This window comes from Hydra vulgaris, chromosome 15, assembly GCF_038396675.1.
Source record: "Hydra vulgaris chromosome 15, alternate assembly HydraT2T_AEP".
NCBI classification, from domain to species: Eukaryota; Metazoa; Cnidaria; class Hydrozoa; order Anthoathecata; family Hydridae; genus Hydra; species Hydra vulgaris.
The window spans coordinates 55,775,001-55,791,684 of NC_088934.1; the positions used below are offsets into that span (position 1 = coordinate 55,775,001).

Sequence of the window (16,684 nt, forward strand, 5' to 3'; positions counted from 1 at the left end):
TATCTCGAATGATGATATCCAGGGATCCTTCTTGATGGATTTGACGATCATAGAATCCTCTCTAGAAGTGGTGGAACGCGGTCTTCCACCTTTGTTATCTGCTGCCAACTTCCCCGTAGAACGATATTTGGAACGTAGTCTTGATACGGTCCATTTTTTCACGCAATATTTATCACAAATACTTTTTTGTGACATTCCACTTACGTAATCGCCAATAATTTTCTTTCTTAGTTCCAATCCAAAGACTGTCGGAAGCCATTTTTGGACTTGAAGCCATAAAAATAATAAAAATAAATAATCACGCTTCTCAAGGCTTACCGTGTTACATTTACCTTGTGATGATACAATAATGCTCTGTGGAACACGTCCTGGTGGGATGTGGACTGTATTGATGTAATGAAACAATTGTTGTATTTCACTTCTTGTATTGATGTTCTTCAATAAAACACTTTGATAAAACTCACTTCGATAAACTGTCTTGATAATACTGACTGATTGACTTCCATATACTGACTGAATTACATGTCGATTTGCATGTCTTTTATATAGTAAAATGAACCTGTGTGAACCTGTTCTGGAAGATTCTAGATGCTTCTTTTCAATGCTTCTGGATGCGCCTGGATGCTTCTGAATGTTTCTGGATATTTCTGGATGCTACTGGATGCTTCCAGATGCTTCTTCTGGAAACTTCTGGAAGCTTCTGCATGCTTCTGGAAACTTCTGGATACTTCCTTTAATTATTAAAAAACTTCCATGACATTGACACGGACCAGATTTAAGAAAATGAAACAAACCAAAAAAGTTGCACTTGTTTTGTCCGCTGCAAAATAGCACTTGTCAACGAAGTTCTGCCTGTGTGGTGTCACCTGTCAGCTGATTGCTCATGTCATGGCATGCTATGACTCCAGACTCCTGAACTGTTTGCTGTGGTAGTATAGTTTGTTTTGTTTTTAAGACATGTAAAATTAGGAACACTTTTCAGCATTAATCGATGTTGGTTGCAAATGTTTTGTCCAATACTGTATATATATATGTATATGTATATATATACATATATATATATATATATATATATATATATATATATATATATATATATATATATATATATATATATATATGTATGTGTGTATATATATATATATATATATATATATATATATATATATATATATATATATATATATATATATATATATATATATATATATATATATATATATATATATATACACACACATCAGTAACTATCAGTAATTTTATTTTAGTGCATTTTTTATTTAGGCAAAAATCAAAAAAAATGGGTACTACCAAAACCTTGCATAGTAACATTGAAAAGGACTTGTTCAAACGAACTTAATGCAAAACTAAACCTTAATAGTAGTTTTACTGAGACAAACAAGACAACAGTTTCAATGTTTATATCAAAACATTTTTCATGCGAAGCCCCTGGACCATTGGATAGTACAGTGTTCCTACAAGAAGAATACAAACGCATATACTACTGTGGCATTTTTAATGGCCAGAATTTTGCAGAGGAAAACACAGACAAATATTTTCAAATTTTACACGCTAAATTGATGAGTAACAAAGAAACATTTGATAAACACTCTTTTTTTATTGCATTTTACAATATTAAAACAAAAAAAATTGGCAAGCAAAAATACTTTGAATGTTGGTTGTATGGTGAGAGAATAGAAAGTGATTTTAAATGTTTAAAAACATACCAAGAAGAAAGCAATGAATTAGAGGAGAGTAAAGTAGAAATGGACAACGATGCCGAAGAAAATAATGATTAATCAAATAATTCTCTTCATTAAGACGGAAACCAAAATAAAAAATAAAGAGTACACTAGCAAAAGAACTGTTGTTTTGATAGTACTAAATATTGTATTGCTAATACTGACTTGCTTACCAATTGAATTGCAAAAGCAGTTTTCTTATTATAGATTCAATGTTTAATGTTGAAATGTTTATAACTATTAATTTCTTTTTCTACTGCTTACCACTTTGTAGATGACACTAACCTAACATTAAAAAAACTTTAAAAAAGATAAAATCATGAACTTGTTAATGTTGTTTAATGTCTGCTCTTCAACAAATCAAGACTTAATCTAATTAATATTAAAATTAAGCAGACCAAACAGAATGTTAGCTAAAATATAACATTTTGTCATTTATGAAACCTGCTTAAAATATATCATATTGATTTTCAGACTTATCTTAAATATTCTTGTTAAGTTTGGGAACAATCTAATCAGAATGCTGTTTTAGGGCCAACTCATTTCCAATGTAAAGCTCTAACAATAATTTATTTCTAACATTAAAATTCAAACTCAAACATTCTATATTTATTCCAAGTTCTTAATTATGTTAAACTATTTGACTTATTTCAATATATTATAATTAATGAATAATTATTAAAATGAGTTTCTAATCTTCAATTTACCTAATATTATCTCTTTTTAACTGCGTTTAATTATTTAAATATAAATTTTACTATTTCAAACAAAATTTATTTTCTTATTTTAATTTTTACTAAATTGTTTTATTGGTATTCAGCATCACCATTATTCTTTGCTTACATTAAATATAATCATAATAATAATTATAATTATATTTATTATTATTATAGTTTTCATATTACTTTTATTTCTAGTATTAATATTACTATTGTTATTAATTTTATTATAATTATTGTTAATAATATAATTATAAGTTTTTGATAAATCTTTCTATAAATTTATTATAATTATTTTCTAAGCTTTTATTTATCTTATATTTTCTCTTTTTCAACTGTGTTTAATTGTTTAAATATATTTTAGTATTTCAAATATATTTTGTTTTCTTATTTTAATTTTTATTAAGCTATTATATTGGTATTCTCATCACCATTATTATTTGGTTATATCAAATATAATTGTTATTATTACTATTATAGTTTTCATATTATTTTTATTTCTAATATTATTAATATTAATATTACTATTGTTATTATTTTTATTATAATTATCGTTATTAATATAGTTATTAATATAATTTCTTTTGTATTATTATTGCTATTTTTATTATTATCACTATTTTTAGTACTATTATTATCATATCATAGTATTAATATTATCATTATTTTTATTATTATCACTATTTTAGATTAGTAACTATTACTAATTGTAAATATACTCAAACATCCTGGATGTAAACTTTGTTGACACAAACATTCTTAATGTAAATGTAAACACCCTTGACGTAAACATTCTCAATGTAAACATCCCTAATGTAAATATCCTTGATATAAACATTCTTGATGAAAACATCCTCCATGTCAGAGTTGTTAACAAGGCCAAAAGTAGAAAGGTCAAGGTCACATGTTAGATGGCCAAGGTCAAAAGTTACAAGGCCAGGGACAAAGCCAAGCCCAAGAGTTTTAAGGTCAAGGCCTGTAAAAGTGCTGTGACAATAAAACAACGTGTTGTGAAATTAGACCAAGGTTATTCACAGAATTCAACAAAAGCAATAAGAAAAGATACTTGTATATATATATGAAAGCCAAAAACAAAAGTACATAAAAATAAAAAATGAAAACTTTTAATTCTTGATTTTAATGTTGTTGTTTTTTTAAGGCCAAGGCCAAAACAATAAAGACCAAGGCAAAAATTTTCCAGACCAAGACCAAGGCCAAGGATTTAATTTTTGGCCATAAGGCAAGGCCAAGATCAAGGCCTAACCACACTGCTATATCTAAAAACTTATTAGAATACGTTTGATTTTATTTTAATTCTAATGAGATTGTTTGTGTTTTAGTTTGTTTAAAGCTTACTACTTACATATTTTGCTTCCCTCCTTTCTTTCCCATAGATCATTGTAACTAATATTAAAATTGTTCGTAAACAATTAAAAAAAACTATAATAAGGACAAGATATAAAAAAACCTCATTTCTTGCTTGATCAATGGAAATTCAATATCTTCCGATAGCGAGATGAAAAAACCATTTATATTAGATGTATATCGCATATGAGCGCCCAATTTTTTTGTGTTCTAAAATTTAATTTCTAAGATACAAATATCTGTTAAGTAAATTTTAAAAACTAAATTTTAGTACCTTGGTAATTTCTTTTTTAACTTTACTTTTTGTAAGCAACTTTTCAATAGTTTGAATCTAAAACAAAACATTTTAGTAATTTTGTGTATAGCATGAGTTAGGAAAAAAAATAAACATTTTATTTTGAGTACTTTTTTGTTATTAATTTTGTATTACTTTTTGTTAATATCTAACTTTTTTTAACCTTAACTATACAAAAGTTAGCAGAACACCAAAGTATTATTCTATCTTATTCTATCTTAAGTGTTTATTTTTAGATGTTAAATATGATTAATACTTTTTAATATATTTTGAATATTTTCAACTTAAAGTTTGTTACTATGGTAAGAATAGGAAGTATAGTGTTGTTGCAACAATTGAAAATAAGCAAAAATACAATTTTGAAAAAGATTTTGTTCTTATTTGAACTAATAGCTTATATCTGCCTACAACACAGCCAAAACATATTTTGGTTTGTTTGATGAAATGACATAAACTTAAGCCATACTTTTTTTTGAATTGGTCGATAAAATAAATAAGCTTGTGCCATACTTTTTTTGAATTGCTTGATGAAATAAAATAAGCTTGTGCCATACTTTGTTTGAATTGCTTGATAAAAAAAAATAAGCTTGTGCCATACTTTTTTTGAATCATTACAACTAAATCATTTAGGGACAATAGATTTTATTTAAATTTAAAATTTAAACAAGTTTTATCAATCTATTCAAACACAATAACAAAAAAGTTTTTTATTAATTTTGAAACCATTAATAAATGGAAATTTGTACAAGTTTTTAGATAATTACAAAAATTGATTATTTCTATTTTAATTAATTTTACCCATAAACATTTATTTAAACTAAAAACAATGTATTTAAACTAAAAACATTAAAAAAAAAAAACAAAAAAAAAATAATAAAAAATAAAAGTTACATATAACAATAGAATTTTTTAAAATCTCATTGTTAATGATGTTGAATAAAATTCAAACTTTGTTCATGAATTTATTAAAATCATTACAAACTTTTATTTATTTATAATTAAATAAAAATAAGCAAAAAAAAACTTAAAAAACTTATAAGTTAACTTAAATTTCTTTTTTTCAGTAATTTTTTAAAATACCATCTTACATTATTGGGCTACAATATAATGGATAATTAGAGTTAAAAAAATAACTTAATAAATAAAATGAAACTTTCTAATAATGACTAAATTTTAATAATAACTAACAATAACTTCCTTAGCTATATTTTTCCTGAGTAAACATTTCAATTTTAGAAAAATGTTGACTAACGTATATTTTAGTTTTATTTGGTTATAGAGTAAGGACAGAAACAAAACAAAGCAGACAAAGCAAATACAAAACAAACAAATAATAATAATAACAAATGTAAAAAATAACCTTTGTTTCTTCAATTTTTTGTTTAGAATCTTGACGCCTTTTTTTTGCTCTGAGCTTTCTTTTTCTTTCAATCTCTTCAACTTCTTCCACACTTCTTTCCGGATCTAAGAAACAAAAAAACAAAACATAACAATTAAAAATATGATTGAATCAGTCCTTTATTTCAATTTTTAATTTTATTGATGAGAAACTTTAGGTAAAAACTGAACTTTAAAAACTTACACATTGGTAATTGCAAAAGTTCGGTTTCACCTTCAACACTTTCTCCTTTTAAAGCACGCTAAATACAATAACAGTAAATAAAAAGCTAAATAATATAAACAATAACAATAGCTAAATAAAAATAATAAGAATAATAAAAACAAAAGAGAAAACAAAAAAGACATTGCAGAGCTATAACTAAGACAAAAGATTGTTTTATTTGAACAAAATTAAATTTTATAAATATAAAAGATTCAGGTCAGGTTCATAATCATCACAATCATCCTGCTATTGGGAACATGTTATCTAGTACAACCTGCAACATCCCTTGCAACCTCGCAGAACTCACTTTTAAAGATAAAGAATAGCAGAAATTAATTTTAAATTAAAACGCACCCCATTACTAACGCCACTTATCAGGGGCATGTCCTTGCAACAGATGTCACTGCCTGCATTCTACATCATGCTAGTCAATATTGCAATATAATAGGACTACACTACAAAAGCCAAAAATCCTAATCCCTATCCCAGTTTTTAAAACAGCTCTAACATTTTTTAGAGATCTTGTCAGGGTGGTGAGGGATGCGGGTGGTGTGATTATAAACAAATATGTAAATACATATAAAAATCATGCACACTTACACTAGAAGAGACAAACGTGTACACATGCATGTATGCGCATGTATTAAAATACACAATTTTAATGTATAGAAATAACACAAAGCAGGTAGAAAATAGTAATTATTAATTATGAGTAACTTCTGTTTCTTTTATCGCTGAAATATGTCTTATAAACATAATAAGTAAATACCACTCATAAACATCGAAACTAAGTTAAGATGGTTTGTGGTTAGTACAAAAGTAGTTAGTAGAAAATGAGGTAGAAAATGTGGCAACTCCAATAGTATGAGAAGTATAAATCTTGCCTGATTAGTAGAGACAATAGCTATCACACAAAACAGACTCAGATTAATTAAAAAATGATTAGCCAGAGATAAAAAAATACAAACATATAATCAGTAGGCAGAGAACAGTGAGAAAATAAACATATAGAATAAATGCGATTTTATACTAACAACAGAGACAATAAATACGATTTTATACTAATAGCTTATAACCACTGAAAAATAAAATGTTAAAAAACAATATTGTTGACAAAATGACCAAAAGAACATTAGTGAAGACTGTATAGTGAAACCACAGCATACTAACTCAGCGACGTGAGATCAAGAAAATTAGATAGAAACAAAAAACCTAATGAGATCGTGATATGTCTAAACTTATCTAGTAGTATTGTTCAGTACATTTCAACCAAGAATACATTTGTTATAAAAATATTTATTCAAACCTGAGTAAATACACAAGAATAAAGGCAAAAAAAGATTATGAACAAAAGTATATAGTAAAGAACAAATATTTGATTGACTGATTTTAAAGACTGTTGATGTCAAAGGTGTGAGATGTAGTGCATTAGTATGTTTCGTTTGGTCGTCTCGTTATGTTTTCATTTACTTTCAAATCAGGTGAATAAAAAAGCTAAACACACTCACTTCTTGCACTTATGGGCTAGCACATCAGAGCCAGATGTAAGACCTACAGAATGGATTTCAATTGATCGAATGCACACATTAGTCGCCGTAGACCACAAGCCATCACTCTTAGCCAAAAGAGCTGTGACTCCATACTGGTGTGGAATGATGTGCTATGAAGTGAAATTTTAGATCCAAGCACATAGTCAGGGAGCGCTGACTATGTGCTTGGATCTAAAATCCGACATGCATTGTGGAGCTTCCAAAGGAACGTGTGCGTGAGTGTCAGCGTAGTCATTAAAAAACCTAATGAGATTGTAATGTCTAAACTTATCCAGTAGTATTGTTCAGTAGGTTATTGAGTGGCGTAATAACATTCAGCGAGATAGTTTAATGTCTGTTTTGTTGTTGTGGTGTACATTTAAAGAAGTCAGGGCTCACCAGCCACAAAGAATAATTTTAATTGTTTATGCGACACAAAGATCGCAAAAAAGTGACCAACATAGCCGCCCAGTTATGCAGACCTGGGAGATGTGAAAATAAAAACAGATTGAAGATGGTGTTGTTGAATAAATAATAAAAATTATAAGAAAATATAAAATGACTTTTGTGAAGTAGAAGAATAAAGTTAGATGCTCGGGGGGCAGGGGGAGAAGCAACTAACACTCTAGTCACTCTGTGTGTAGATCATATGTAACAAAGAACAAATATTTGATATACTGATTTTAAAGACTGTTGATGTCTACAGGTGTGATGGTGTAGTGCGTTTGTATGTACCATTTGGTCATCTAGTATGGTCTTGTTATGTTTTCGTCCACTTTCAAATCAGGTGAATAGAAAGCTAAACACACTCACTCTACTTGCGCTTATGGGCTAGCACATCAGAGCCAGACATAAGACCTACAGAATGGATTTCAATTGATCGAATGCACACATTAGTCACCGTAGGCCACAAGCCATCACTCTTAGCCAAAAGAGCTACTGCCCCGTGCTGGTGTGGAATGATGTGCTATGGAGTGAGATTTTAGATCTGAGCACATAGTCAGCGAATGCTGATTCGATATGTATTATAGAGCTTCCGAATGAACCTGTGCGTGAGTGTCAGCGTAGTCATTAGGTTATTGAGCATCGTAACCACATCCAGCGGGATAGCATAATGTCCGTTTTGTCGTTATGGTGTACATTGGAAAAAGTTGGGGCTCACCAGCCACAAAGAATATATATATATATATATATATATTTTTTTTTTTTTTTTTTTAAACATCTTCGCTTCCAACAAGGCTGCAAGCAGCCACTAATTAAAGTTGGAAGTTACTGTAAGAGAAAAGATGAAGATTGTAGAGCAAGATAACGATTGACGGACGATTTAAAAGATTGCAAATTATATGAATCAGGAAAGCAAGATGAAGGAAGCAAATTCCAAAGAACTGATGTTTGAGGAAAAAAACTAGACGAATAAGCATTTTTGGAGCACTTAGGAACAGTCACAGAAAAAGGATGACACTTAATTGAATGACGAGTAACACGAGAATGAATTTTAGTAGATGGCACAAGAGACGCTAGCTCTTTAGAGCAGTGCCCATTATAGTATTTGTAGAAAAGAGAAAGAGAAGCAACATTACGACGATGTGATAATGGTTGAAGGTTGGCTGCAAGAGCAGGTCCAACTTTGTTTACAATGCGTTTTTGCACCTTGTCTAAAAGAGAAAAGGCATCATTAGAAGATCCGCCCCAGATATGGCAACAGTATTCCATACAAGGCCGGATTTGAGATTTATAGAGATAGAGAATAGAATCCAGAGTAAGAAAGTGGCGAGCTCGATAAAGAGATGCAACCTTAGCAGATGCTAATTTTGCAACTGATTTGATATATGGTTTCCAAGAAAGATTGGAAGTAAGAGTTAATCCTAGAAGATGAAGAGTAGGTGACTCATCGAGTACATCACCGTTCATAAATATAGGAAGATCTAAATTATTGCGATAACGATTGGCTGAAAAAAATTGAGTTTTATCTGAATTAAAGTTCACCAGCCACTGTGAGCCCCATGCTGTAGCAGAAGTGAGATCCTTTTCAAGCTCAAATGCCCCCTCCAGACAATCAGAGGGTGTTGGTTTCTTATCACGACAAGAATAAATGGTAGTATCATCAGCAAACAATGCCACCTTAGATGTGAGAATATCTGGAAGATCGTTAATGTAAATTAAAAAGAGTATAGGGCCAAGGATAGAACCTTGAGGAACCCCTGAAGTTACAGAATAAGAATAAGAGTGTTGTCCATCGAGGACAACTTTTATGCTACGATTGGAAAGGAAGGATTCAATGATCTTAAAGATGTTGCCGGATACACCATAAGAAGAAAGCTTATGGAGAAGACCAGCATGCCAAACTTTATCAAACGCTTTTGAAATGTCAAGAGCGATGGCCTTAACCTCTCCACCTTCATCTAATGCACGATAAAACCTGTCAGTTATTACTGTATATATATATATATATATATATATATATATATATATATATATATATATATATATATATATATATATATATATATATATATTTATATATATATATATATTAGTTATTTCTAAATAGTCTTTAAAACTTAGTTTAATAATACTGTGTAATACCACATAAGGAGCCTTTCATTTCTTGAATTTAATTACCATACTCTTCATGACAACCAGACAAATAGTTTCAAACTATTTGTCTGGTTGTCATGAAGAGTATGGTAATTAAATTCAATAAACTCTGAATCTTGCTTAAGAATCGGGGAATCTTGCTTAAGAAGCAAGTTGCTATAACACATTGCTACTATTGTATAAAATTTTCTGACCATTTTAAGGCTAAGATTTTCAGATTGATCATTTTAAAAAGAAAAATCATTTATAAATATTAAAAGAAAGACAACATGAATATAAACTTAAGTAATATTGTATGTTTAGTAAATTTAACAACCTAACCCAAACAAATGAGCCTAAATAAAACAAAACGTTTAAAAAATAATACTTGGTTGTATTGTAAATTAGAAATGATAAAAATTTACTTGTCTTGCGGTCATCACTGCTGGATCTTTATTCTTTTTTATTTCACCATAACTATCAAGATTCCCTTTTTCCATAGCAACCAACCACGAATCTTCTTCATCCAATAAAGAATCTTCTTCATTGTGATTACTAAAAAATGGATGTATTTGTTCTGATGTATTTATTCTGATGCATTTATTCTGATGTATTTGTTTTGATGTATTTATTCTGATGTATTTATTCTGTTGTATTTGTATGTATTTATTTTGATGTATTTGTTCTGATGTATTTATTTTGATGTATTTATTCTGATGTATTTATTCGGATGTATTTATTCTGACGTATTTATCGGATGTATTTATTCTGATGTATTTATTCTGATGTAATTATTCTGATGTATTTGTTCTGATGTATTTATTTTGAAAAAAAGTAATCAAAATAAACAAATCAAAACTGAAACTGCTACATATATAAAATAATAATTATGTTTTGAATATCTAGCTTTAATCAGTGATGATTTTAAAAATGTTTAAAATGCTTTTGCAGCAAGACTTACAATTTAGTACAAAAGTTATTATATATGGATCTAAAAGACAATTCAAAGTATAATTAAAAATTGTAAGATAAAAAATATTTTGAGTCTGTGGTTTCAAGAGGTACACCACTATGCACTATACACTGGATTCATTTTCACATTACTAGATGCACAAGAATCATTTTAACAGATTCTGGTGTATCTATAGTTAACTGTCTACAAAATTAAAAAGAAAAAAATTTAAAAGGCATTTAATAATTTATTAAGTTAGTGAATTAAAACACTCTTTCCACTAAGTTTATTTGTCAAATTTATTTAAATATGGTTAATTTATTTAAATATGGTTAATTTATTTAAATATGGTTAATTTATTTAAATATGGTTAATTTATTTAAATATGGTTAATTTATTTAAATATGGTTAATTTATTTAAATATGCTGATAGGTTATAAAAATAATATTTTTATGGTTATTAAAATTTTTATGTAATTTAACTATTTCAATTTAAAAAAGTTTTATGCAAGATACTTTACTTTTTTGGTTCACTTATGAAATCAAACAAACATTGCAAGTATGAAATCAAACAAACAACTATTAAAATTTATATATGTAAATGAGCACATAAATGGTATGAAAAAAGCACAAGCGCTGTTTTAAAAAAAAGTTGAAAATTTCATTTATCAACATGTCTAAATTCAAAGCAGCTGCAAACTATTTGCTGATAACAATCAAAATAACTAATTGAGTTCAATCCCATGAACTTATAACTAAAATGATTAATTAGCTTATTGAAAGAGAACTGAAATGATTGGTTGCCTCATTGAAATAAAACTAAGGAAACTGCATCAAGAAGTCTAAGCAGCTTCAATGCAAAAATCAACATTTCGGAAACATAATGTTCAAATTATATTAATTAAATTTATTTTAAAAATGGTTGCTATACTAACTATATTTCATTTTTTGTAGTTTTTATTGAGTAATGGTTTGAATTACTATTTTATTGAGTAATGGTTCAAATTATTATTTTATTGAGTAACGGTTTAAATTATCATTTTTATTGAGTAATGGTTTAAATAATCATTATTTTGAGTAATGGTTTGAATAATCATTTTATTACTCAAATTTATCTTTGTATTGAATACTGTTGCCATATCTGGGGCGAATTCCAATAATGTTCTTTCTCTTTAAGACAAGGTGCAAAAACGCATTGTAAACATAGTTAGACCTGCTCTTGCAGCCAACTTCCAACCATTATGACATTGTTGTAATGTTGCTTTTATTTCTCTTTTCTACAAATACTTTAATGGGCACTGCTCTAAAGAGCTAGCATCTATTCTGCCATCTACTAAAATTCATTCTTATGTTACTCGTCATTCAATTAAGTCTCATTCTTTTACTTTGACTTTTCCAGAAATTCTTATTCATCTAGTTTTTTTCCTCAAACATCAGTACTTTGGAACTCACTCCTTCTTGTTTTCCTGATTCATATAATTTGCAATCTTTTATGTTGTCTATTAATCATTATCTTGCTCTGTAAACACTTTTCTCTTCCAGTAACTTCAACTTTAATAGTGGTTGCTTGCAGCCTTGTTGGAAGTAAAGATGTTAAAAAAAAAATCATTTACATTTACAAATTTTTATTCATTTCAAAGTAAAACTGGAGAAGTTAAAGAAATATATATATATATATATATATATATATATATATATATATATATATATATATATATATATATATATATATATATATATATATATTACACACACTTGATAAATAACTAATTCAGAGGCGCCCATGGCACATTTTTCTAGCAACCATTTACATATATAAATTTTATTTATTTTGAGATCAATTATATAACAAAAGTTCAAAAAAAAAATTAAATTAACCACTACAAGAGTTGGAAGTTACTGAAAGAGAGAAGATGAAGTTGACAGAGTAAGATAATGATTAACAGATGACTTGAAAGATTGCAAATTATATGAATGAAAGGAAAAATTCCAAATAACTAATGTTCGAGGAAAAAAACTAGACAAACAAGAATTTTTGGAGCACATATGAATAGTCACAGTAAAAAGACTTAGATAAATAACGAATAACACAAGAATGAATTTTACAAAAGAAAATAATTTTTTAGAGGAGTGCCTATTATAGTATTTATTGAAACGAGAAATAGAAGCAACATTACAACAATGTGACAATGGTTGAAAGTTGGCTGCAAGAGCAGGTCCAACTATGGTCACAATGCAATTTTGCAAACTATTTAAAAGAGAAAGGGTATCATTCGTAGATCTACTCCAGATATGGCTGCTGTATTCCATACGAGAAATGATTTGATATTTATAGGGATAAAGAATAGAAGTAAGAAAGTGACGAGCACAATAAAGAGATACAACTTTAGCATATTTTTTATATATTTGATATATGGTTTCCAAGAAAAATAAGAGGAGTTAATCCTAGAAGACGAAGGGTAGATGACTCATTGAGTACATTACCGTTCATAAATATATGAAGATTTAGATTGTTGCGATAATGATTAGCTGAAAAAATTGAGTTTTATCTGAGATAAAGTTCACCAGCCACTGAGCATAGATCATCAAGGTAATGTTTTAAAAATCCGGAAAATTGCTTGGATAAAATATCCAGAAAAAATCCGGAATATGTTTTCCCTTATTTTCCTTTCAATTTTGCTTTTAGCTGAGTTGTTTCAAATTTTTTTTTTAAACTTTTTATAATTTTTTTATGAGTGATTAGTGAAAAAGCGTACAAAACACATATATTACAAAAATATATACCTAAACTTGTATTTATGGAAAATATTTTGGATATCCGGAAAAATTAAAAGTTTAAAAAAAATATCAGGAGTTCCAGAAAAATCCGGAAAAAGATAATCCTTACACTGAGAGCCCATGATGTAGCAAAAGTGCAATCCTTTTAATCCTGAGCCGGGAAAGCTCAGTTGGTTAAAGCGCTGCTAAAAAATTCAAATTAATTATTGGCCGTAGCAGCAGAATTGCAGGTTCAAATCCCAGCTCCGCCTACTCAGAATATGAGTAGTACCTTGGTACAAGGGAACTTATCTCAATTAGCTCTGATATTACAATGTTTACTTCTTGTCTAGTAAATAATCTAGTCGAGTAAATGAAAATTATCATTATCATATTCAAGCTTAAATACCCTCTTCACATAATCAGTAAGTGCTACCTTTTTATCAAGAAAATAATAAGTGATAGTCATCACTTATTATTTTCTTTCTCATCATCAGCGAACAATGCAACCTTAGATAAGAGAATTTCTGTTAGATTTAATTTATGTAAATTAAAATAAGTATAGGGCCAATGATAGAACCTTGAGAAGCCCCTAAATAAACAGGAAAAGAAAAAGATTGCTGTCCATCAAGGGTTACTTTTATATACAATTAAGAAAGGAAGGATTCTATAATCATAAAAATGTGATAAACTGCAAAAGAATAAAAAGAGAACTTATGGAGAAGACCAAAATGTCAAACTCTATCAAAGGCTTTAGAAAAGTCAAGAGCAATAGCCTTAACCTCTCCACATCTATTTAATGCATGATAAAATCTATCAGTTAGTAAAGTTAACAAATCAGCAGTAGAAAACCAAAATTCATATTGATGATAAGAAAGTAAGTTATTAGATTCAAAATGAGAGGTTAAGTGTTTGTTAATTAAGACTTAAAAATCTTGCTTATGATAGGAAGAAGACTAATGGGACAGTAGTTAGACAAGTCAGATCGCTCTTCGGAATTTTTTAAAATTAGGGATAACAGATGTCACTTTCTGGCAAGCTAAAAAACAAGGCTCTGATAAGCACTTGTTGAATAGTTTTGAAAGTATAGACAAAAACACTTCTGCAAGACTAGACAAGAGGTATGTTCTAAGAACACAAGCTGTATAAGAGTCTAAGGAAATCACTTTAGATAAGAAGCTGGAGTGAAATGAATGTGGATCAACATGTTTGTCGGCTATATCAGATAGGATGTAATTAGTGGAATCAAGAGATAAGGTTGATGAAAAGTTCTTAGCAAACAATTTCGCTTTGTATTTAGGTGAGATAGCAAAATCTGAACCATGCAAGAGTGGAGGAATAACAGATTTTCCCAGTAACAGATTTTATTTAATTATATTTAAAAGGTAAGGTTATTATATTTAAAAGGTAACAAGGCTGCAAGCAACCACTAATTAAAGTTGGAAGTTACTGGAAAAGAAAAGATGAAGATTGTAGAGCAAAATAACGATTGACGGACAACTTAAAGGATTGCAAATTATATGAATCAGGAAAGCAAGATGAAGGAAACGAATTCCAAAGAACTGATGTTCAAGGAAAAAAACTAGACGAATAAGCGCTTTTGGAGCACTGAGGAACAGTCGCAGAAAAAGGATGAGACTTAATTGAATGACGAGTAACATGAGAATAAATTTTATTAGATGGCACAAAAGACGCAAGCTCTTTAGAGCAGTGCCCATTATAGTATTTGTAGAAAAGAGAAAGAGAAGCAACACTATGACGATGTGATAATGGTTGGAGGTTGGCTGCAAGAGCAGGTCCAAACTACGCCTCAACATGTCATAAGATATAAAAAAAAAAATACATATTAAAAAAAAATAAAATACCTTTACTTTACTTAAACCTTACAATATCAGAATAATTTTTACTACACTGCTTATGTTAAAAAACTTCTTATGTAACAACAATATAAAATTATTTTCCAATAGCAATCCTGGTGTCTACTAACTCACATGCTCTTGTCGCAGTATATAGATAAACAAAAAAAAAATTTTTAACGAGATGCATTGAATATCAAAAAACGATTTAAAAGGTAAATGGATGCATCTGGGGCAACCAATAATGGTAGAGAATGTAATAGTATGTTTGATTGGTCAAATCCAAAAACTCTAGCATTAAAATCAGAGTATGATAAACATAAAGTTAGAGAATCACTTGAAATTAGCTACGCCTTAACATACCAGGAAATAAAACATGCTTTTATACTAGTCAACTGTGACAATATTGTTACAAACAGTTGAAGACCTGTTTAAAAAAATTATTTAAAAAAAAAATGGAATTAAATAATATTTCGAGTATTAAATAATTACTGCTATAAAATCATTAATGGCTTCTTTTTAATGTCATCTTTGACATTTTTATGTAACATTTGTAACAATTTTTTGTATTTTATTTTACTATTTTGTATTATATTTTATATTATGTTGTATTATATTTTATTTGTGCAAAAATAGGTAGAAATATCTCAAAGAAAAATTTAGTTCATACGCAACTGTTGTTTTATGCTTTATATTTTAAATAATTAAAATATATTTTTTTGTAAAAACTACAAATTTTCTTTACTCTTTTGATTCCAGCTCTTCTTCATCATCTTCATCTTCTTGTTGCTTTTTTATTCTTTTTGAAAGATCATCTGTTAAAAAACAATTAAAAAAACTTATTTAACATAGAGTACTTTTTTTCTTCAAATTTGAAACAATTTAATAAAATCTGAAACAAAAAACAACTCAAGATATATTTAATGAATAGTAGTCAAAAACCAAAAATGTTTTACAAAAACCAGATGGTTGAGCACAAAAAGAATTGGACAACTATATTTCAATAACATTGTTCAAAAAACATAAATAAGTATAAATTGAATAAATTTACTTGTTTAATAAAATTAACATAAATGCAGCATAAATTTAATATATTGATGCAAACTTTTTAATAATTATCTTATTCATAAGATTTTATCTCATGAATAAGTGGAACTAAGTAAACGATGACAACACAAAAAAATGGAACCTGCTTGATACTCCAAAAGTTACTGGAAATAAAAAAGAGTGTTGCTCATCAAAGACAACTTGTAATTAAAAAGGAATTATTCAATAATTTTTAAAATATT

General features: G+C 28.3%; 2 protein-coding genes across 2 annotated transcripts in view; one reads left to right on the forward strand and one right to left on the reverse strand.

Annotated features, from left to right (window-relative positions):
- Positions 1-1,937, forward strand: part of LOC124812554 (heme-binding protein 2) — a 10,820-nt gene extending 8,883 nt beyond the window's left edge. Inside the window, exon 2 of the mRNA XM_065820342.1 lies at positions 1,285-1,937. Within this exon, the coding sequence (XP_065676414.1) occupies positions 1,285-1,799 (515 nt within the window). The 3' untranslated portion in view covers positions 1,800-1,937. The remainder of the gene's footprint in view (positions 1-1,284) is intronic.
- Positions 1-16,684, reverse strand: part of LOC136092340 (INO80 complex subunit B-like) — a 55,034-nt gene that overhangs the window by 9,296 nt on the left and 29,054 nt on the right. Inside the window, exons 4-9 of the mRNA XM_065820341.1 lie at positions 16,141-16,210; positions 10,256-10,385; positions 5,704-5,761; positions 5,482-5,585; positions 4,101-4,157; positions 3,930-4,036 (exon numbers count right to left, since the gene is read on the reverse strand). Of these exons, the coding sequence (XP_065676413.1) occupies positions 3,930-4,036; positions 4,101-4,157; positions 5,482-5,585; positions 5,704-5,761; positions 10,256-10,385; positions 16,141-16,210 (526 nt within the window). The remainder of the gene's footprint in view (positions 1-3,929; positions 4,037-4,100; positions 4,158-5,481; positions 5,586-5,703; positions 5,762-10,255; positions 10,386-16,140; positions 16,211-16,684) is intronic.